General features: G+C 38.5%; 1 protein-coding gene across 4 annotated transcripts in view; it reads right to left on the bottom strand.

The window, feature by feature from the left end:
• Positions 1 to 1,456: 1,456 nt before the first annotated feature.
• The window catches only part of RNF19A (ring finger protein 19A, RBR E3 ubiquitin protein ligase), a 59,943-nt gene continuing 45,586 nt past the window's right edge, over positions 1,457 to 15,813 (bottom strand). For all 4 annotated transcript variants that reach the window (XM_087748875.1, XM_087748882.1, XM_087748899.1 and 1 more), the window contains 7 exons: positions 14,296 to 14,440; positions 13,535 to 13,697; positions 8,794 to 8,908; positions 6,545 to 6,706; positions 5,644 to 5,857; positions 4,095 to 4,238; positions 1,457 to 3,714 (listed from right to left, as the gene is read on the bottom strand). In XM_087748875.1, coding sequence (XP_087605001.1) covers positions 3,024 to 3,714; positions 4,095 to 4,238; positions 5,644 to 5,857; positions 6,545 to 6,706; positions 8,794 to 8,908; positions 13,535 to 13,697; positions 14,296 to 14,440 — 1,634 coding nt within the window. In that variant the 3' untranslated portion in view covers positions 1,457 to 3,023. The remainder of the gene's footprint in view (positions 3,715 to 4,094; positions 4,239 to 5,643; positions 5,858 to 6,544; positions 6,707 to 8,793; positions 8,909 to 13,534; positions 13,698 to 14,295; positions 14,441 to 15,813) is intronic.

The raw sequence follows: 15,813 nt of genomic DNA, 5'->3' as shown, positions 1-15,813 counted from the left end.
CCAAATCACACATTTTCAAAGCCTGAGACATCAGCAATAACTTTATTGCTATCGCATGAGACATCACATTCAAAAGTGAACAGAATAAGAGGCAAAGGAGAGGTTCACCTTCTGCTGGGACATGGAGCAAATAACATCTGCATTAAGATGACTAATTGAAGGTGGTCGTATGAGACTGCACAGAAGTTTAACTTACTCAGAGGTTTAGAAATAGGCGGCCTTGAAGAACATTGCGCAGTTGGACCGCACGTGCGGTGACACGGAAGCACGACTGGCTCACTGAGACACGTTTTACTCCACTTCGATCTCCAGCCTCTGCCTGAAGAATCGGTTAACACTTCAGTTCATGACTAACGCAGGCATTTCTACACAGGCCTGAAAAATTACAGCAGAATTCACAAACTGGTGTTGTACGATGATGAACAGCAAATGCTTCTTTCCGTTAATGCTGATCCTAATTCAATACATTTACTCTTCAGTAACAGTGTATTGTTTAAAAGTATTCAGACTGGGGGGGAAAAAAGAAAAAAAAAAAATCAATCAGGAACAAAGCACAAAAAGGAACTGTTAGCACTAACCTCCCTACAAAATACAAAATTTGCATTCGCTTCCAATTCAGACTGCCTGGTGGCATGCCAAAAATTGCCTGTATGCCTTGCTACCATTTCTAGGGTACACTATGTTTCACTCGTCCTATTTCTTATTCTCTCTTTGAGCATATGCCATTGGAAATGGTATAAATAATGCTCTAATTGTAGCTTTAGAGTTGACCCAGCGTAACAGTTATCCTCTTGTTATTCACTCCGATATAAATACACCTTACATACAGGTCTGGGATGAGGCAGATCCAGCTATGCCTTCTGTAACGCATCCCAATCAGTTTTAGTTTCTTACTTCTCAAGCCTGTCAGGATGCAGGTGAGAAAATGAGCCCAATAAATAGGCAGTTCAGCCAAGCAAAAAATACCAGTTGTTACCCAGAAACTCTGGCCAGCCTGCAGTGTTTCAGAATGAACTTCATACAAACACTGTGAGTCGAGAAAAGCATCACTTTAAATGGAGAAAGAAGAGTTTGAGTTTAGCTCAGCAACCTGACCATAGCCTGTCCACTTGTACCAAGCTGGTGCAATTTTGTTTAAAGAGTAATATGCTTATGCCAGAGCCGCGTCCTCTCAGAAAACCATTTACTGTCCTGCCTGCCACAGAGGCAGCTCCGCTTGTTATTCTTTAACATGAAAAGACATCAGGTTCAAGTCTTGTGCAAAATGCAACTAACTTTAGATCTTGTATTTCTAAGTATCGGAACGTTCAATTTCCAAAGCACACCTAACAAAATGAAAGTGTTTAAAAGGCAACAAGAGGTAACAGCAGCCAGCACCTTACAGAAAAAAAAAAAGCACCTTCTGGGAACATACATGTTTTTATACGGCTAATCAGCACACTAAACAAAGGACCACTAGAAGTCAGTATTTAGACATTTATTTCAGATAGGCAGTTTACACGCATATTATTGAGCAAAACTGAATTGCAAATATACAAATACTGTAACAAGCATTATCAAATAACATAACTGGCACTAGTGTTATAAGCATATTACTGAAACCGGTGAGGCTAAGTCATGGAAGAGGACTGCAGCTGATGGCATTTTCTTTTTATCCAACCAAACTTCCAGTAGCACCATAATGGCAATACATGAAACACAAGACAGAACATTGTTAACTGTTATTCTGATATTCACAATTTTTTTTTTTTTTTTTTTCATTTTAGTGAATTACATAGCAAAAAAAAAAAATGTTAACAGTGCAGGCGCTTTGGCCAACTTCAGCTTGTGTTCAGCTGTACATCTTCCATATGCAAAAGGAAAAGAAAAAAGCCAGCATATTTGGAACCCATCTTTGCACTTGGGCATCATTGCACTGCACTTTGATTCTGGGACTGAAGATATGCATGTCTTGCAAAGAGATGTCATGTCCACTAAAGCCTGAGTGAGTCTTTGGTAGGCTAATACTTCAGTATTATTATTATACATTTATCTACCACAGTCATTTTATTCACTAGAATTTCCTTTTGTGATCGAAGGTGGCCAAAGAGGACATTCTGGAAAACATTACAGTAAAATCCTCAAACGACCAGGCACTTCAAACCCAGTCTTTTCCAAAGGCACCAAGAATTGATGGGACACCGTTTTCCCCCCTAATGAAAGGTAACTGCATCTGCTTTTCTACAATGTTTATAAATCACTGGATTGTTATTTTACAGTTTTTATACACTATATAGAAGCCTTATCTGCTGCATGGTTGGTTGCATGAATAAATAGGTAACCCCACTGTTCTTCACAGGCGACGTCTCCATTCCACCATATATTAAGTACCAATTTCTTCTGTTTCAAAACTATGTAAAATGCCATAACCTTGCTCAAAGTGTACACACATACAAACACTTCTGACACAGGCTACATCCATCTGAAGATATGCGGTTCATTCTACATGCATTCTAAATACAGTGTGTCCAGTTATGAAACAAAATTATCATTACGAATATTCACTGTTTGAAATACGTTTGTATAGGTCTCTGCAAAACTTTTGCTTCCCTTAAACAGAGTTCACACAAGAATGGTTTTAAGTCACTAACGCTCAGCTAACACCCATTTATCCCAAACCCCATATTTTCCAAGTGAACAGTGCAGGACATATTATTCATTTCAGCGTTTAACATATTAAGAATTTACCAGTTTTTATCTAAATACACCAAGTATATGCTTTCAAGCAAAGTTGTGGCAAAAATACAAAACATGGACGTATTTGTACTGCTGTAATGCACTTGGTTAAAGCCTTCCCGTCTCTTCACACAGGTCTGAGATCCATATGAAGTGTTCTGCCTTATCAGACAAGTATATATAAAATGCAGTTGTATCAAAACCTTGCTTCTGCTGGTCACCTGAAACTTACGGAAGTCGCATGTAATTGAACCAGCTTTCAGACAGGGTTCTTTAGTGGTAAATATATATTTGCAGCACTTATAGGCTTAAATTTCAGTCTGAATAGCAGTGCTTAATTCGACAGCATGTTGTGAATGGTTGTTGTTTGTTTCTTTCAGTGTTTCACCAACACCTAAATCTACATCTTTCAAAGATCCGTTATTAATGCTTTCCTCAGCAATGTAACTCAGCTGTGGAACATCAGTGCTTGGGGCTGTTGGAACAGGCGCAGGCATTCCACTTGGCTGCGGAGAGTTTTCCAAGCGATCATTTTCCACCTCTGGGAGAACGCTGACTGTGGTAAAGCGAGTATGATAGTCGCTGGAACCATGGCTACAGGAAGTTTTCATACTTTCCATATCTGAGCAACTGAACTCAGAAAAATGACTCGAGTGAGAATCCGCTACAGATGGAATACTATCGCTAAGAGAGGGAGAGTCAAATTCACTGGAGTTTGTGCTTTGTTGTTCCAACAGCTGAGCATCCATGTCCTCTCTTGTCTCATTTATCTTCATGCTACTCTTCTTTCTCAGCTTACCTTTACATTTTTTTCCTGCTGTTGTTTCTTTGGACCACTTGGTGGCACTAGATTTACTTTCTGGCAAGCAGGCCGATGAACAACCGGCATTACTACGACCTGCAGCACTGCCATCATCAACACTACTGCTTCCGCTGTTGTGTCTGAATTTGGCTGGCTTTGATTCAATATCCACTTGCACTTCCATACTGTTACCTTCCCTAGAACAAGAAAGAATCCGTGAGCGTAAGACGTCATGAAAGACAAGCCAGCTAACACAGCAGAACACTTACTGCTTTCCAAGATACATAGCAAAAGAACACTAGAGAGATGCAACTTGTTTCAGAAAAGTGTTTAACCAAATAAACAGCCCGAAGAAAAACACAAAGTGTGAAAGATCAAACACTTTACTGAGTTACAGCAATGGCGTTCCTCTTTGGAAATAACCTTGGCAAATATAAGCAGTCACGTGTAATTCAATTTGTAACAATATTGGCAGTTTCAAAGGGTAATCTTTAAAGTAGAACAGCTGAGGCATGCTTAGAATATCCTTTAATAAGCAAGGCTTATTGATCTTCTGTTTTCACCGCATTTCTCTTACCTGTCCAAAGGGATGTAGGAGTTCAGAATGGATCCTGCCATTGCTTTGGTACTGGCATTATCACTAACTGTTCCCAAGCTAACTGTGCCAGATTCTCCACTCAGACTGTATCGTTCTTTCTGCACATCTGCTTGTACTTCCAGTCTTGGAGAGAAAGAAAAAAAAAAAAAGAGTTACATATACTGCTGCTACAGTTAAAGCACACTAGTTGAAAATTAGTGTCACCTTGAAGAGTTTCTCCACCATTCAGTAGAGTTTATTAGTTACTCCAGTACAGCTGCGCATATTTACCCTACCTCTCTTCCCACTGTCAAAAATGACTATTTTCTGATTAAAAAACCAAACCAAACCAAACACACCCCAAAGCAAAACCAGATCAATTTCTCAACAAAGCAAAATGTTGCATGTTAAGCAGAGGTTCTGGATTCTTTCCTCCCTGAGATTTACAAGAACAATTTCCAGGCTTCACTACAATTCTTTTGCAGATAGTGTATTGTACTCTAAAAATGGAAAAAACAATCAGAAGGATACATAAGTTCAAGACATCATGGTTCCCCTGTTTCTTCAGCTGCAAAATTGTTACTAATCAAATAACAGGCAGAGAACTGTCTTCTGTACTCTGCTTTATATTATACTGTTATCAACTGCAACAGGAATAATAGAAACCTGAGCAATCTTAAGTTGGGCCGAGCAGATAAACCAGAAATCAAATTATAAGCTTTTTTCCAAATGCCTTGTTTATCTATGTTCTGACAGTGAACTGGAAGAGTTTTTTTGTTTTGTTTTCCACTCTCAGTTCTTTAAAGAAAGGAATAGATATACCTCACTCAGCAGTCACAGCCTGAAACACATAAGGAAACTCGATCCTATCCTGCCCTCCTTATTCTATATAGACTGGACTTCCAAATTACTCAAGAAAAAGAGCAGTGTTAGCACCCGATTTAAAGAGCAAATTCCATCCTGAGCCCTAAACATTAACAATCCTTTCCAGACACTGCCTTTCCCTTCAGGGTGTGGGACAGACGACAAACAGTAAGGCCCCAATTCACAGGAGGCACTGAGCACATAAGTGGCAAGAAGGTGCCACCTCGGTAAGGCCAGGTGCCCAGCTGCCTCCCCTCCTGCCCAAGTCCATTTTGAATCCACACTCCAGCCAGGTCTTCTGAAGGCACAGCTTAGTACTTGTACACTACTGAACAAGTCAGCAGTTCTGACTTTGGGGTGAGATGCACCGGAGAACTCGATTGTGTTAGACATGAAGTGCCTCCCTCTGACTCCTGGGTAGAGGCTGCTCTCCTGGAAAGCAGGAGAACAAGATCTCAGGCCCCGCTCACCCTGAAAAAAATTCAAACTCTTCTTTGAGGATTGTGGTCTGGCAGGATCTCTTGGAAATCAGCAAGTTTGTCAGAGATGAACTATCTCTGTCTCCCAGAGACAGTTCCTTTTAATAGGAACCAATTAAAAAATAAAAATCAAAAAACCTAGTAATACCACTTCCTCTGCTTACATGTAGAGCAGGATACTGTACAGTAGAAAGCACATCTCTTACCTGTTAAAGCAGTTAACCATTGCACTTCCTGAGAGACTCCCTGTTATACTAGCCCCAGCCAGGGCCATGGTACTCGCGGTTTCACTTAGGTTGTCTCGAATGGCTCCTATTCTATCCATGTGGCTACCACTTGCACTCAAGCTGCCAGTCAGTCCTCCAACGCTCCCTTCGCCTATGCTAGGGTTATGACGTGCCTCTGCTACTGAAGTGGTATCTAGACAGAAATAAAGAAGGCTTGTCAGTTATGAAAGTAGAACTTAGTAGTTTCTAGAATGTGACCATGGAAACAGTTCCAAAAATTATGCTCAGAAAAAGGATCCATAAAACATACTGTGACAAAAAGATAACTCTGTCAAAAAAAAAAAAAAAAAAGAATAAAAGAGACCTTACTTGAAGTTGCTATAATGGTTATGCCTGACATCACATACTTAAGATACCAAAAAGTTAACCGTTGATAGGACAGGTAACTTGGAGTCAAGGAAAAGAGAGAGACCCTGTCATAAAGAATACTTTCACGTAATTAAAATAAAAGTAGCACCAGATCAGCATTTAGTTCCCCCTATTATAGATAAAAAGATGAAAGCCAGCAAACTTCCACAAACCACTGTTCTGAAAAAGCAGCATAAATTTTATCTTAAAACTTTTACCTATGGAAAAGACTTTACTTGAGTCTGGCTTTGATTCAAATGGGCAAGAAAAGCTTTAATGCTTGTATTACAGCACAGCACAACACGAACACAGAGGAGCTATCCTCATCTGAGAGCTGGTCTTTCAGCAGCGAGTGGAGGCAGTGCTAACTGTACAGTACCTCTCCTGCAAATAAGTACTCTAGTATCTAAGGCCATCAAATATAAGTCACAAAGCCCAAAATTCTAGAAAATGAAACATGGAATTTTCTTACCTACAGCTGCATTTGTTCCACCAACATTTATATCATTTTCATCATCAAATTCTATCCTGACACCTTTTCCATTGCCTGCTGACACACCACAGCCTCCACTTCGGCAGAGGGAAATTGGAACAACTCCATACACGTAAGCCAGCATAATAGGAACACCAATACCTACAGAGGAAAGTACAGTCTTTCATTAAGTGTGACTTATATTTTAGAACCTTTCATAAAAGCTATTTCATTTTCCATGATTACTTAATATTTCACACTTGAAAGAAATCAGGAGGGACCAAAATTAAGAAGTATTGGTAAATCACTATGGTGAAATGACAGGAAAATACTTTCATCAGGCAGAATGTCCTGTATCAGATTGGTAGGCACAGAAGCTTAATGCTTGATGAATTAATACTTCCAGTACGTCCATAACATCTTTTACAAACAAAATGAAAATACTTTAAAGGGTCATATAAGCTCCACTGGGGACTGTAATAATGTTCCACCTGAGAAGCAGAAATAGCAGAGATCTATTTCAAATGTTATTCAACTAAAAATGTTACTACCTCTACTAATTTAATAAGGGGCTTGATTTTGCATCTACTGAAGTCAGACAGGGCTTTCCTATCAATTTAATAGGACTTAACATTGTTATTCCTGTGGGATCTTTCATATTTATTGTATCATGCTGATTCAATTTAAAAATTTTAATTATACAAGTTTTCCTTAAAAGTAAACAATTCTGTGGAGCAGAGTGGCAGGAGTTAAGGGAAACCAGTGAAAGGAACTGTGGGCTAAAGTGTATGCAGATATACACATACATCCATCCCACCACTTCTAGTGGTCTGTGAAAGTTACTCCTTTGGCATATGAATTAAACCATTCTATGGCTTTGCAGATGGAAGTACACAGAAGGTACAGAAAAATGGCAGACTGAAAAATGACAAGCTGGCACATTCTGAAAAAGCCAGGACAGAGGCAGACCCAATGCAAAGGCTCCTCCGTCTAAACTAAAAGAATTGTTCCAGTTACAAAAAGTCCCTTTCACTGGAAATTCCTCAGCATTCAAGAAGGAAATCCATATTCTCAAGGTCATTATTCTGGAAGCCATATAATGCCCTGAGACTGAAGGCCACGTGCTAATGGCAACAGGGCAAGCACAAAAACTCCACAAAATAAAACACAATAGCTTTCCCTAAAGAACCAAGTTTTATCTCTGGTCAGGAATAAACAGCTCGAAAGAATGAGGTAAAGCAGACTTATAAATACATCTATGAGACTCTGTGTCCTACTACCTGTTTAGCGGGGATCTGACACCACAACTACATGAGAACAATGCAATGCAGACAAGACAGTTTTACGACTACAATATTTGCGTTTGCACAGTGGTCCACCACTGTTAACAAGCAGTTCAGAGCCACAGCTTCACGGCCAATTTAAACCATCACTTGCTAAAAGCGGCCCTGTCTTCTCGAGGCCACTCATTCCTCTCTGAGCATTACTTCTGGCACAAGGGGGGAACACCGCACACACAACTGTGTGATGAATCAGGGGTCTGATCCGGCTTAAAACTAAGTGGTGGGTCTTAACGTGAATCAGTTATCCGTGGCAGCTTACTGTGCAACTGTAAAGATGCTTGTGCTGCAACAAAGGAGAAGCAAGGCAGTGCTGGACAAGTCCACTCCTTTCAAAAAAAAAAACAATCAGATTTTGTTTACAGTGATCTTGAAATTACATGGTAAGATGACAAGTATTTTGTAATGTACAGCCAGATTTTCCTCAAATGCTATCCTCAAAAATGCTTATGAGAAACAATGTGATAGAATTCAAACTGACTCCGAGAGCATAACAAATAGTTTGTCAACGACTCATGTTAAGTGTAAGAGACTATTTTTATTCTGTGTTGAGAAAAGTTTGATATGAAGTTATTCAAATATGAATAGACTCTGTGGCAACAGTTTTTTCTTGGTCAGTCGTTTAAAAAAAGCTTTAAATACTTCAGTTTTAAAAGCCAGGTATGACAATGTGGAAACTTCAATTTGCAAGATAAAAACTACTTTTAATTCTTCATTTTAATGCCGTGTTTCCTTAAGTACTGTATTCTCCATTCTGCCCCAATAAACGTATAACCTCAGACTCATTGTCTCAGTTCCTTCACCTATAAAAGGAACTATAGGACTTATCTCAGCTGTTTCATTGATGAGTGCTTATAGAGTTCTGGTTGCAAGGTGCTACCAATACACAAAATAGTAGTGTTTGCTTACCTACAGTTACCGCAGCTACAACTGGAGAAACAATTACAGATAAGGTTACACCACCTGCTATAGCCAAGTTTCGTTTGTGCTTTGAAATGTCTTTGCCTTCATATCGATTGTGAATCTTGAGAGAAGAAAAGAAGAAAGGGTTTTTAGAGTATTATCGTCATCAATAATACATTGCTGCAAGGATGGAAGAACTGACATATAATAGTTTGGAATCTGTACCCTGCTCTCTTCCAGAGAGGCCACGTGCTATGTCATCATTTATTCCTTATCTCAAAAGAAAAGAAAATTTATATATTTCTTAATTTTAGGCAACTTCTTAAAAGTTAGAAGACCTCCCATCCAGCAACTAAGCATTTACTTTCACCCTCAAGTTAGAAGAGCTACATCACCGAACAGCTTTTTTTTTTGCTTGTTTGTTCAATCATTACTCCAGCTTACATAGTTAGGAAAAGTAGACAATTTTCAGGATCAAAGAATCACCACATCTGATCAAATTGACACTTATTCCCAGCCATGTTTCCTCTGAACAAAATGGAGTGAAACTTTCACAGATTATGGAAACAGAGCCAGGAAAATCGTGTAGTAAGGCAGCCTTCACCAAACGTATCCTGGGAGCGGGGAGAGCAAGAACTCCATTGCTCTGGCACCCTCTCGTGACAAGCTGTTGAGACGGGAAATATTTTAGCAAACCTGAGTCTTAGTTACCGAGGAATCTGCTAACCAAAACCCTTACTGATGGTTCAAGTCTGTAATAACTCTGCAATGGGACTGCCTCAAACTTATCTGCTACAAATCCTACATGAACCTGAAAGGCCTTCAAAGATCACTGTTTTACAGATATTTCCTACGTTTTGTGTGCTTCATTTACTCTCTCTAGGAACATGGCTTTTCAGGGACACGCACTTCATCTGTCATCATTCCTGGTTAAGACATAATTACAAAGGAACAATAGGTCGCGATTTTAATGGTTGTCATGAGGCTAAGTTAATCCTCACTACATCTAAGGAGGAACACAAAAGAGGGTACTAAGAGGATAATCACAGTATTTTTGTATCAATTTGCTACTGCAAAAAGAACGACAAAAATGAACTGGAAGTTTTATTAAATGCTGTGCTTTCTAAATTGTAGTTTCAATTAGAGATTTGGTAGGGTAGTTCTGATTTTGGAATAAACTTCAAAGTATTTGGATTTGTTCAGGCAAGACAGTCAAGGAAAGGGCAGAGAAGACACTGAACTTTGTATAACGAGAATGCATTTACTTGCTCTGAGGTGCATTATACAAAGAGCAACATGGAGTGAGGGAGCACCTGAATGTGGAACATACCTATGGATTAAAAAGGAAAAATTGAACAGGAACACTCTCACAGTACGAGCCTCTAAGAATTACAAACCCAGGAAGATCAGGTTTCATGGGGCTCTGTAAGCAATTAGCAGAATCACCCCAGGCATCGAATTTTACTATTATGGCCAATTTTAAGTACCGAAACAAAAAGCATACAACAAACAAAGATACCTATAAAGACTACTGGATTCCTTAAACATAAAGCAACAAAAAGGAACGAAAGGGAGTGGTTACAGAGGAGAAACTGATTGAAAACATGAAGATAGAAGGTTACATTGGTAGGAATGACTATGAAATAAGAGACTTCCAAATATTGAGTAAAGAATAAGGAATATCCAAAACAAAAACACTGGGCCAGAAGGAGAGGGATTTCCATAAATGCAGAAAACTGGCAGGTTACAAGACTTATATCTATAAAAGGGAGGACTAGCACTTCCTTAAGGAAACTATCAAAGCACAAGCACAAACCCTTCCAATGCAGAAGACAGACAGAATGTTGTAAAAGAACAGTGAAGCTTCCTTTACTGAAGCAGCAGCAGCATTAAGAAAATAGAAAGTAGGTCAGATTACTGTGAATGGGTATAAAGGAACAGCATGAAGGTGTCAGAACAAAATCAGAAAGGTTAAAATAGAGGAGACAAAAAGCAAGGGACATCAAAGTCAACAAGAAATTATTCTAGAAGTACACTGCTAGTAAGAGGAAGACCAAAATGGATCAATTTGTTATTTAACAAAAAGGAAAGACAGCCAGCGGATTAAACCGAAGGCCTGTTCAATTTTTTTCCCTTCAGTTGTCACTAAAGATCAACTGTGAGCGAGGTAACTGGTGACAAAGGAGTAAGATCTGTAGGAAAACAGCAGGTTAGAGTGGAGTTATATGACCTGATCTGAAAAATATCTCCACAGACCCCATTTCAGAGCTCCTAATAATAATTTTCAAAAATTAGTATTCATAGATGTCTGGGAGGAAAAAAAAAAAATCAGGAAAACTGGAAAAAGTTAAACTGCAATGATAATATTTAAAAAGGTGTAAAACAAGAAGCTGGGGAATTAAAGACTAGTGAACTGAAAACTGGGAACTTGTAGACACCAAAGCAAATGCAGGAAATAGAGGCCACACTGATTTTTTTCAAGTAGAAATCACATCAATTTGATTTTCTTCTGTGACAAGCTAGCCTTGAGGATGGAGAAAAACAGATGTCACGCGCCAACTTGAACAAAATTTTGACATTTTCTTGCATGACACTCAAGAGGTTGTAATGGTCCAGACTGAAAAATGAACTAGAGAAAACTACTACTAATTTCATGTAAAACAGACAGAAAACATCCGAGTTGTCATTAGTTTTTTTTACTCCCCGAACTGCAACTCTTCACCCTATACTTTTTCAAGAGATATGCCCTGGATCCAAGAGTATTCAACATTTTCATTAAGCTGGAAGATGGAAAGAGAAGCATGTGTGTGTTGAATTTCAGGCCAATACAATCTGGCAAGGTTACAAGAATATCAGAACTCATACTAGTCTTGAGAAGTTGAAAAAAATGGCCTGAAATGACTAAGATGCAGCACAATAGTAATGAGTTCAAGACTACCCGTAGGAAGGGACCAATTGCCTAAATTACCAGTACAGTGGGGAAGGGTATGTGTTTTAGAGTACGCAAAATGAAAATAGCATGTTGTTGAGAGAGAGATAACTGGTAGTTATATGCACAGGATCACCCTTTCATTTAACTCAGCAGTAGTAATGTTTCAGCTTCACTGCTATATTCAAACTGGACAAAAACAAACGCTGGAAGGAAGCAATGAACAACTGGAAGGAAATCCAGAAGAGAAGATGAGCATCAGAAGTCTAAAACTGTCTGTTTTCTTGACAGTTTGTCAAGAAAAACTGGAAGTGTTTGTTTAGAGATAAGAATGAAAGCGGACTTAAAAAGCATCAAATATGTAATGGGATATTGCAAAGCAAAAGGATACTTTATGTCAGCTGAAGATAGGGCAGTAAGAATTTAGTGTAGGAAGAGAATTTACATTTATGTTTGAAAAATCTATTTTACTAAGAAAATTAGGCTTGGAGAGCCTGTGGAATCTCCATCATCACATGTTTTGGAGAAAAGTGCAAACATGTGACAGGAGTCACAGAAAAATGACCATTAAGTAGTGGGGTACAATGGAAATTCTCATGAGGCTGCCCTCACAGACTAACTCTCTGAGACTTTACCATTAATACGTGAAAGGCGCTTAGTGATGGGGACCTATCCCAAAATCTAATGAGAAAAGCAGAACACACAATAGGAATATGAAACAGATAACTGCTGCCTTCTTCCTCTTATCATTTATAAGCTTCCAATGACTGGGACTAAGAACAGAATAGAAGAGCCAAAAAACAACTGTAGCAGAAGGTAGGAGTACTTGCTTGAAAGAAAAAGATGAAAAAATACAGTGGAAAAGCTGCATCCCTGGACTTCTTGTCTAGCAGCAACAGCTTATGTGAGAGAGAAACACTTCCCCCCCCACCCCCCCCAATAAATGTAGAATTATGTGTCTGTGCCAGTCACTGTGAGAATCCATGCTGATAAAAGCAGAAAAACAAATCTTCTGATTATGCCATCCAGTACACGTAACTGAACACTTAGCACCTGCTGAACCAAGCCATCATTTCAAAAAGCCCATTTCCAAAAGATTTGGATAACTTACTAGTTTACCCTAAATTACAAATAGGAGATGTAATTAACTTTTGTTTTCCTTGCGATTTGTCATTTACTTTATACTAAAAGCTATTGTATTTTTGAGAGGAAATACATCAACTGCCTTCTGATTAACATGGTAATTTCTAGCTGGTTCCCACAAACAGTGAAGTGAAGACAGATGCTGTCTAGCTACCTGCACTGAACACCGCTCTGCGTGGTGGACTGGCCCAAGGCGATTAACAAGCTGCTGAGTATAAATGCTTACATGTGTTCATGCACAAACCTATACTAGCAGAATATTATATTAAAAGACTGGTAACTATCTGCTCTTAAGAAAAATAAGAAGGATTTCCCTTTTGCCTTCCTTCTCCTCTAAATATTGTTTAATTCTAAAGGAAACAAGGGATTAAAAACAGAGCAATTTTGAAAAACCATGCAAGAACTTCCATGGCAAGATGCAGAAATTGGAAGTTGTTCAGTGTTTTAAGAGGAACTACATTCTTAAAAACACTGCTTCTCCTTCCTGTACAATTGAAACAAATATCCTTAAACAATTCAGGGGTTAGTTGTTTGGTTTTTTGGGGGTTGTTTAGTTTTTTTGCTTTGTGTTTTTTTAAAGGCTGGTGAAGGTAGCCAACTGAACATATATTTACCCAAGTCATACAATGCAGAAGGTAAAACCTGAAGCATGTTAGGAGTTGTAGCACATTTTACCTTACGTCCCACATACACAGGAATTCCAATAATCATAGCAGGAATAGCAATGCCAGCTATTAAGGCAATTCCTACAGGAGCTCCAACAAGTGTCCCTAGTTGCCACAGTATTTTCTTCTTACGGCTCCATGGTTTCTTTCCCCAAAATGTGCAACCTGATGGGCTAATAGAAAGAAGTAAGAAAACTGTAAAGAAATTGTAAATAAATCAACATAACTATACACTACTGAACTGTTCTCTAGTACAAAATTATTGTTCTTAGATCCAAGTTACAGATGTTATGGGTGCCAAATCAACAGTTATAATTTCTTCAGTTTGGTGTTTGTTTTTTGGTTTTTTTTTCCTTTTCAGCATATTTTGCCATGTAAAGAGATGCATATTGCATATTACCACATGCCAATCTGTGGTTCATGGGTAACTTATATAATCAGAGTTTTTGCATTGCTTACTACGAAGACAATACAGCAGTATTAATACATTAGTAAAAAGAGTGGGTATGCTCATCTAAAACACTTCATTTGTTGTACTAAGTACACATTGCATGCATGAAACTTAGAAAAATATTTTAAAGTAAGAAATAACAAAGCATTAATTTAAATACATGCATTGAAAACTAACTTAATACTCAGATATGGATACTTCAACTGTGATTCTCTACTCCAATAGGAAGAAAGCCAGACCTAATTAGAGCACCCAGGAATCTACTTCTATATACTTTAGAAAACAAATTACCAACCACATAGATCTTTTCTTAAACATACCTTAAATAATGTAAATCTGAGATCTCTTTCATACATAGCCAACAGAATTCACAGCCACAGACAGCACAAGTCATATGATTGCAGCTTCCATCATTCATTTTTATTATATAAGCAGCACAGCGTGGGCATGGCTTTATGTCATCAGCTGTTTAAAAATGAATATTAAGATCATATCAGTTCTTTAGACAAGCAGATTTAATCAAAACATAGACATATGTTCGATAAAACTGACCGAACCATTATCTGAAAAATGGAAGAAGTTTATTATAAGTTTGCTTTACAAATCTTGATTTGGCAATGACTTGATAGCTATTTGCATTTGTAAACCTTGGACCAAGTAAAACTAATGAAAATAAGGTGTATTAGATCACATTCAAGTAATTGAATAGTTAATGCATACACTCTGTTCAAAGATTTTCTAAGCTTAATACAATATATATTAGAGTGGGACATTAAATAGGTATGTTAATACAGGACTGATAATATGGTCTCTTTAAATATAATCCCCTTTTACACTTCATGCTGTTATGAATCTTTTAGTCGAATATTCAGCCTCCGCTCTTATTTCTTCTTCTTACCTCAAATCCATCTCCCCTTCCATATTAAGTGCATTTCTTTGCTATCACCAACCTCCTCTTGAGTCCTTTTCACAGCCCTACTTAATACTTACTTACTCCCTAGAAAAAAAATATTGTAGCAAAAAGGAAATTCTGGAGGGTCTCCTTGTTCCCAAGTCAAATATTGAAGAACGCTGTTAAGTGACTAGCTCTATCATTAACAAACAAGGGGTCATTGAGCAACAGTGAAATACGTGTACGCTGACACAACCACAGTCGTGATCTTCATTCCTTCACATTACTGGGTAGCATCTGCACTTTGGGACAAGCTATTTATTCACAGCAGCAGCCATAACTTGCAGCTCCTAGTGCAGAAGTTTAAGTTTACTGCCTCTGTGCTACTAGGTAGGACAAAAGGAAAAGAGGGGTTATACTCGATATAAAGAATATCCAAATAGGTGCAGAACCAGCAGAAACAGTACCTCTCCCAACTCCAGTGCAAAAGGACAGCGAGCAGCTGAAAGGATGCAGTAGCTATTCCCAGATGGGAACAGATGCACAGCCTACGGGGCAGTAACTAAACTGAGCAAGTTCATACAGCACGGGTACGGCAGGGCTACTGCTGTTCATGCTGGGAGTGACTGAGAGGGCAAGGAAAGGAGCTGCCAGGATAATTTATTCAAAGTTTATTTTAAAATTTATTTGAAAACTAGAGCAAGATGACAATTTTTAAGACAAGATGGAGTGCCTAGTTAAAATGACCCAGCACAAATAAGAGACTCAAGTCTAGGGCTGGACTGGAGAACGACAGTGCTAACTACATTCAAGGTGCAAGAGAAACTCTTCTCCCCAAGTATCTACCTTGTTTGGTCAGGCAGACACAGAAGCTGCCAAATATATCAGAGTTTGGTGAAACTCAGAGCCAATTCTTATCAACAGCAAATTGGACTCTTGCTCTGCA

This window comes from Nipponia nippon, unplaced genomic scaffold (genome assembly GCF_047370975.1).
Source record: "Nipponia nippon isolate SJK-2023a ecotype South Korea unplaced genomic scaffold, ASM4737097v1 scaffold_1, whole genome shotgun sequence".
Lineage (NCBI taxonomy): Eukaryota > Metazoa > Chordata > Aves > Pelecaniformes > Threskiornithidae > Nipponia > Nipponia nippon.
Note: the sequence above shows the minus strand (reverse complement) of the source record. Positions and strands in the feature narration are given on the sequence as shown.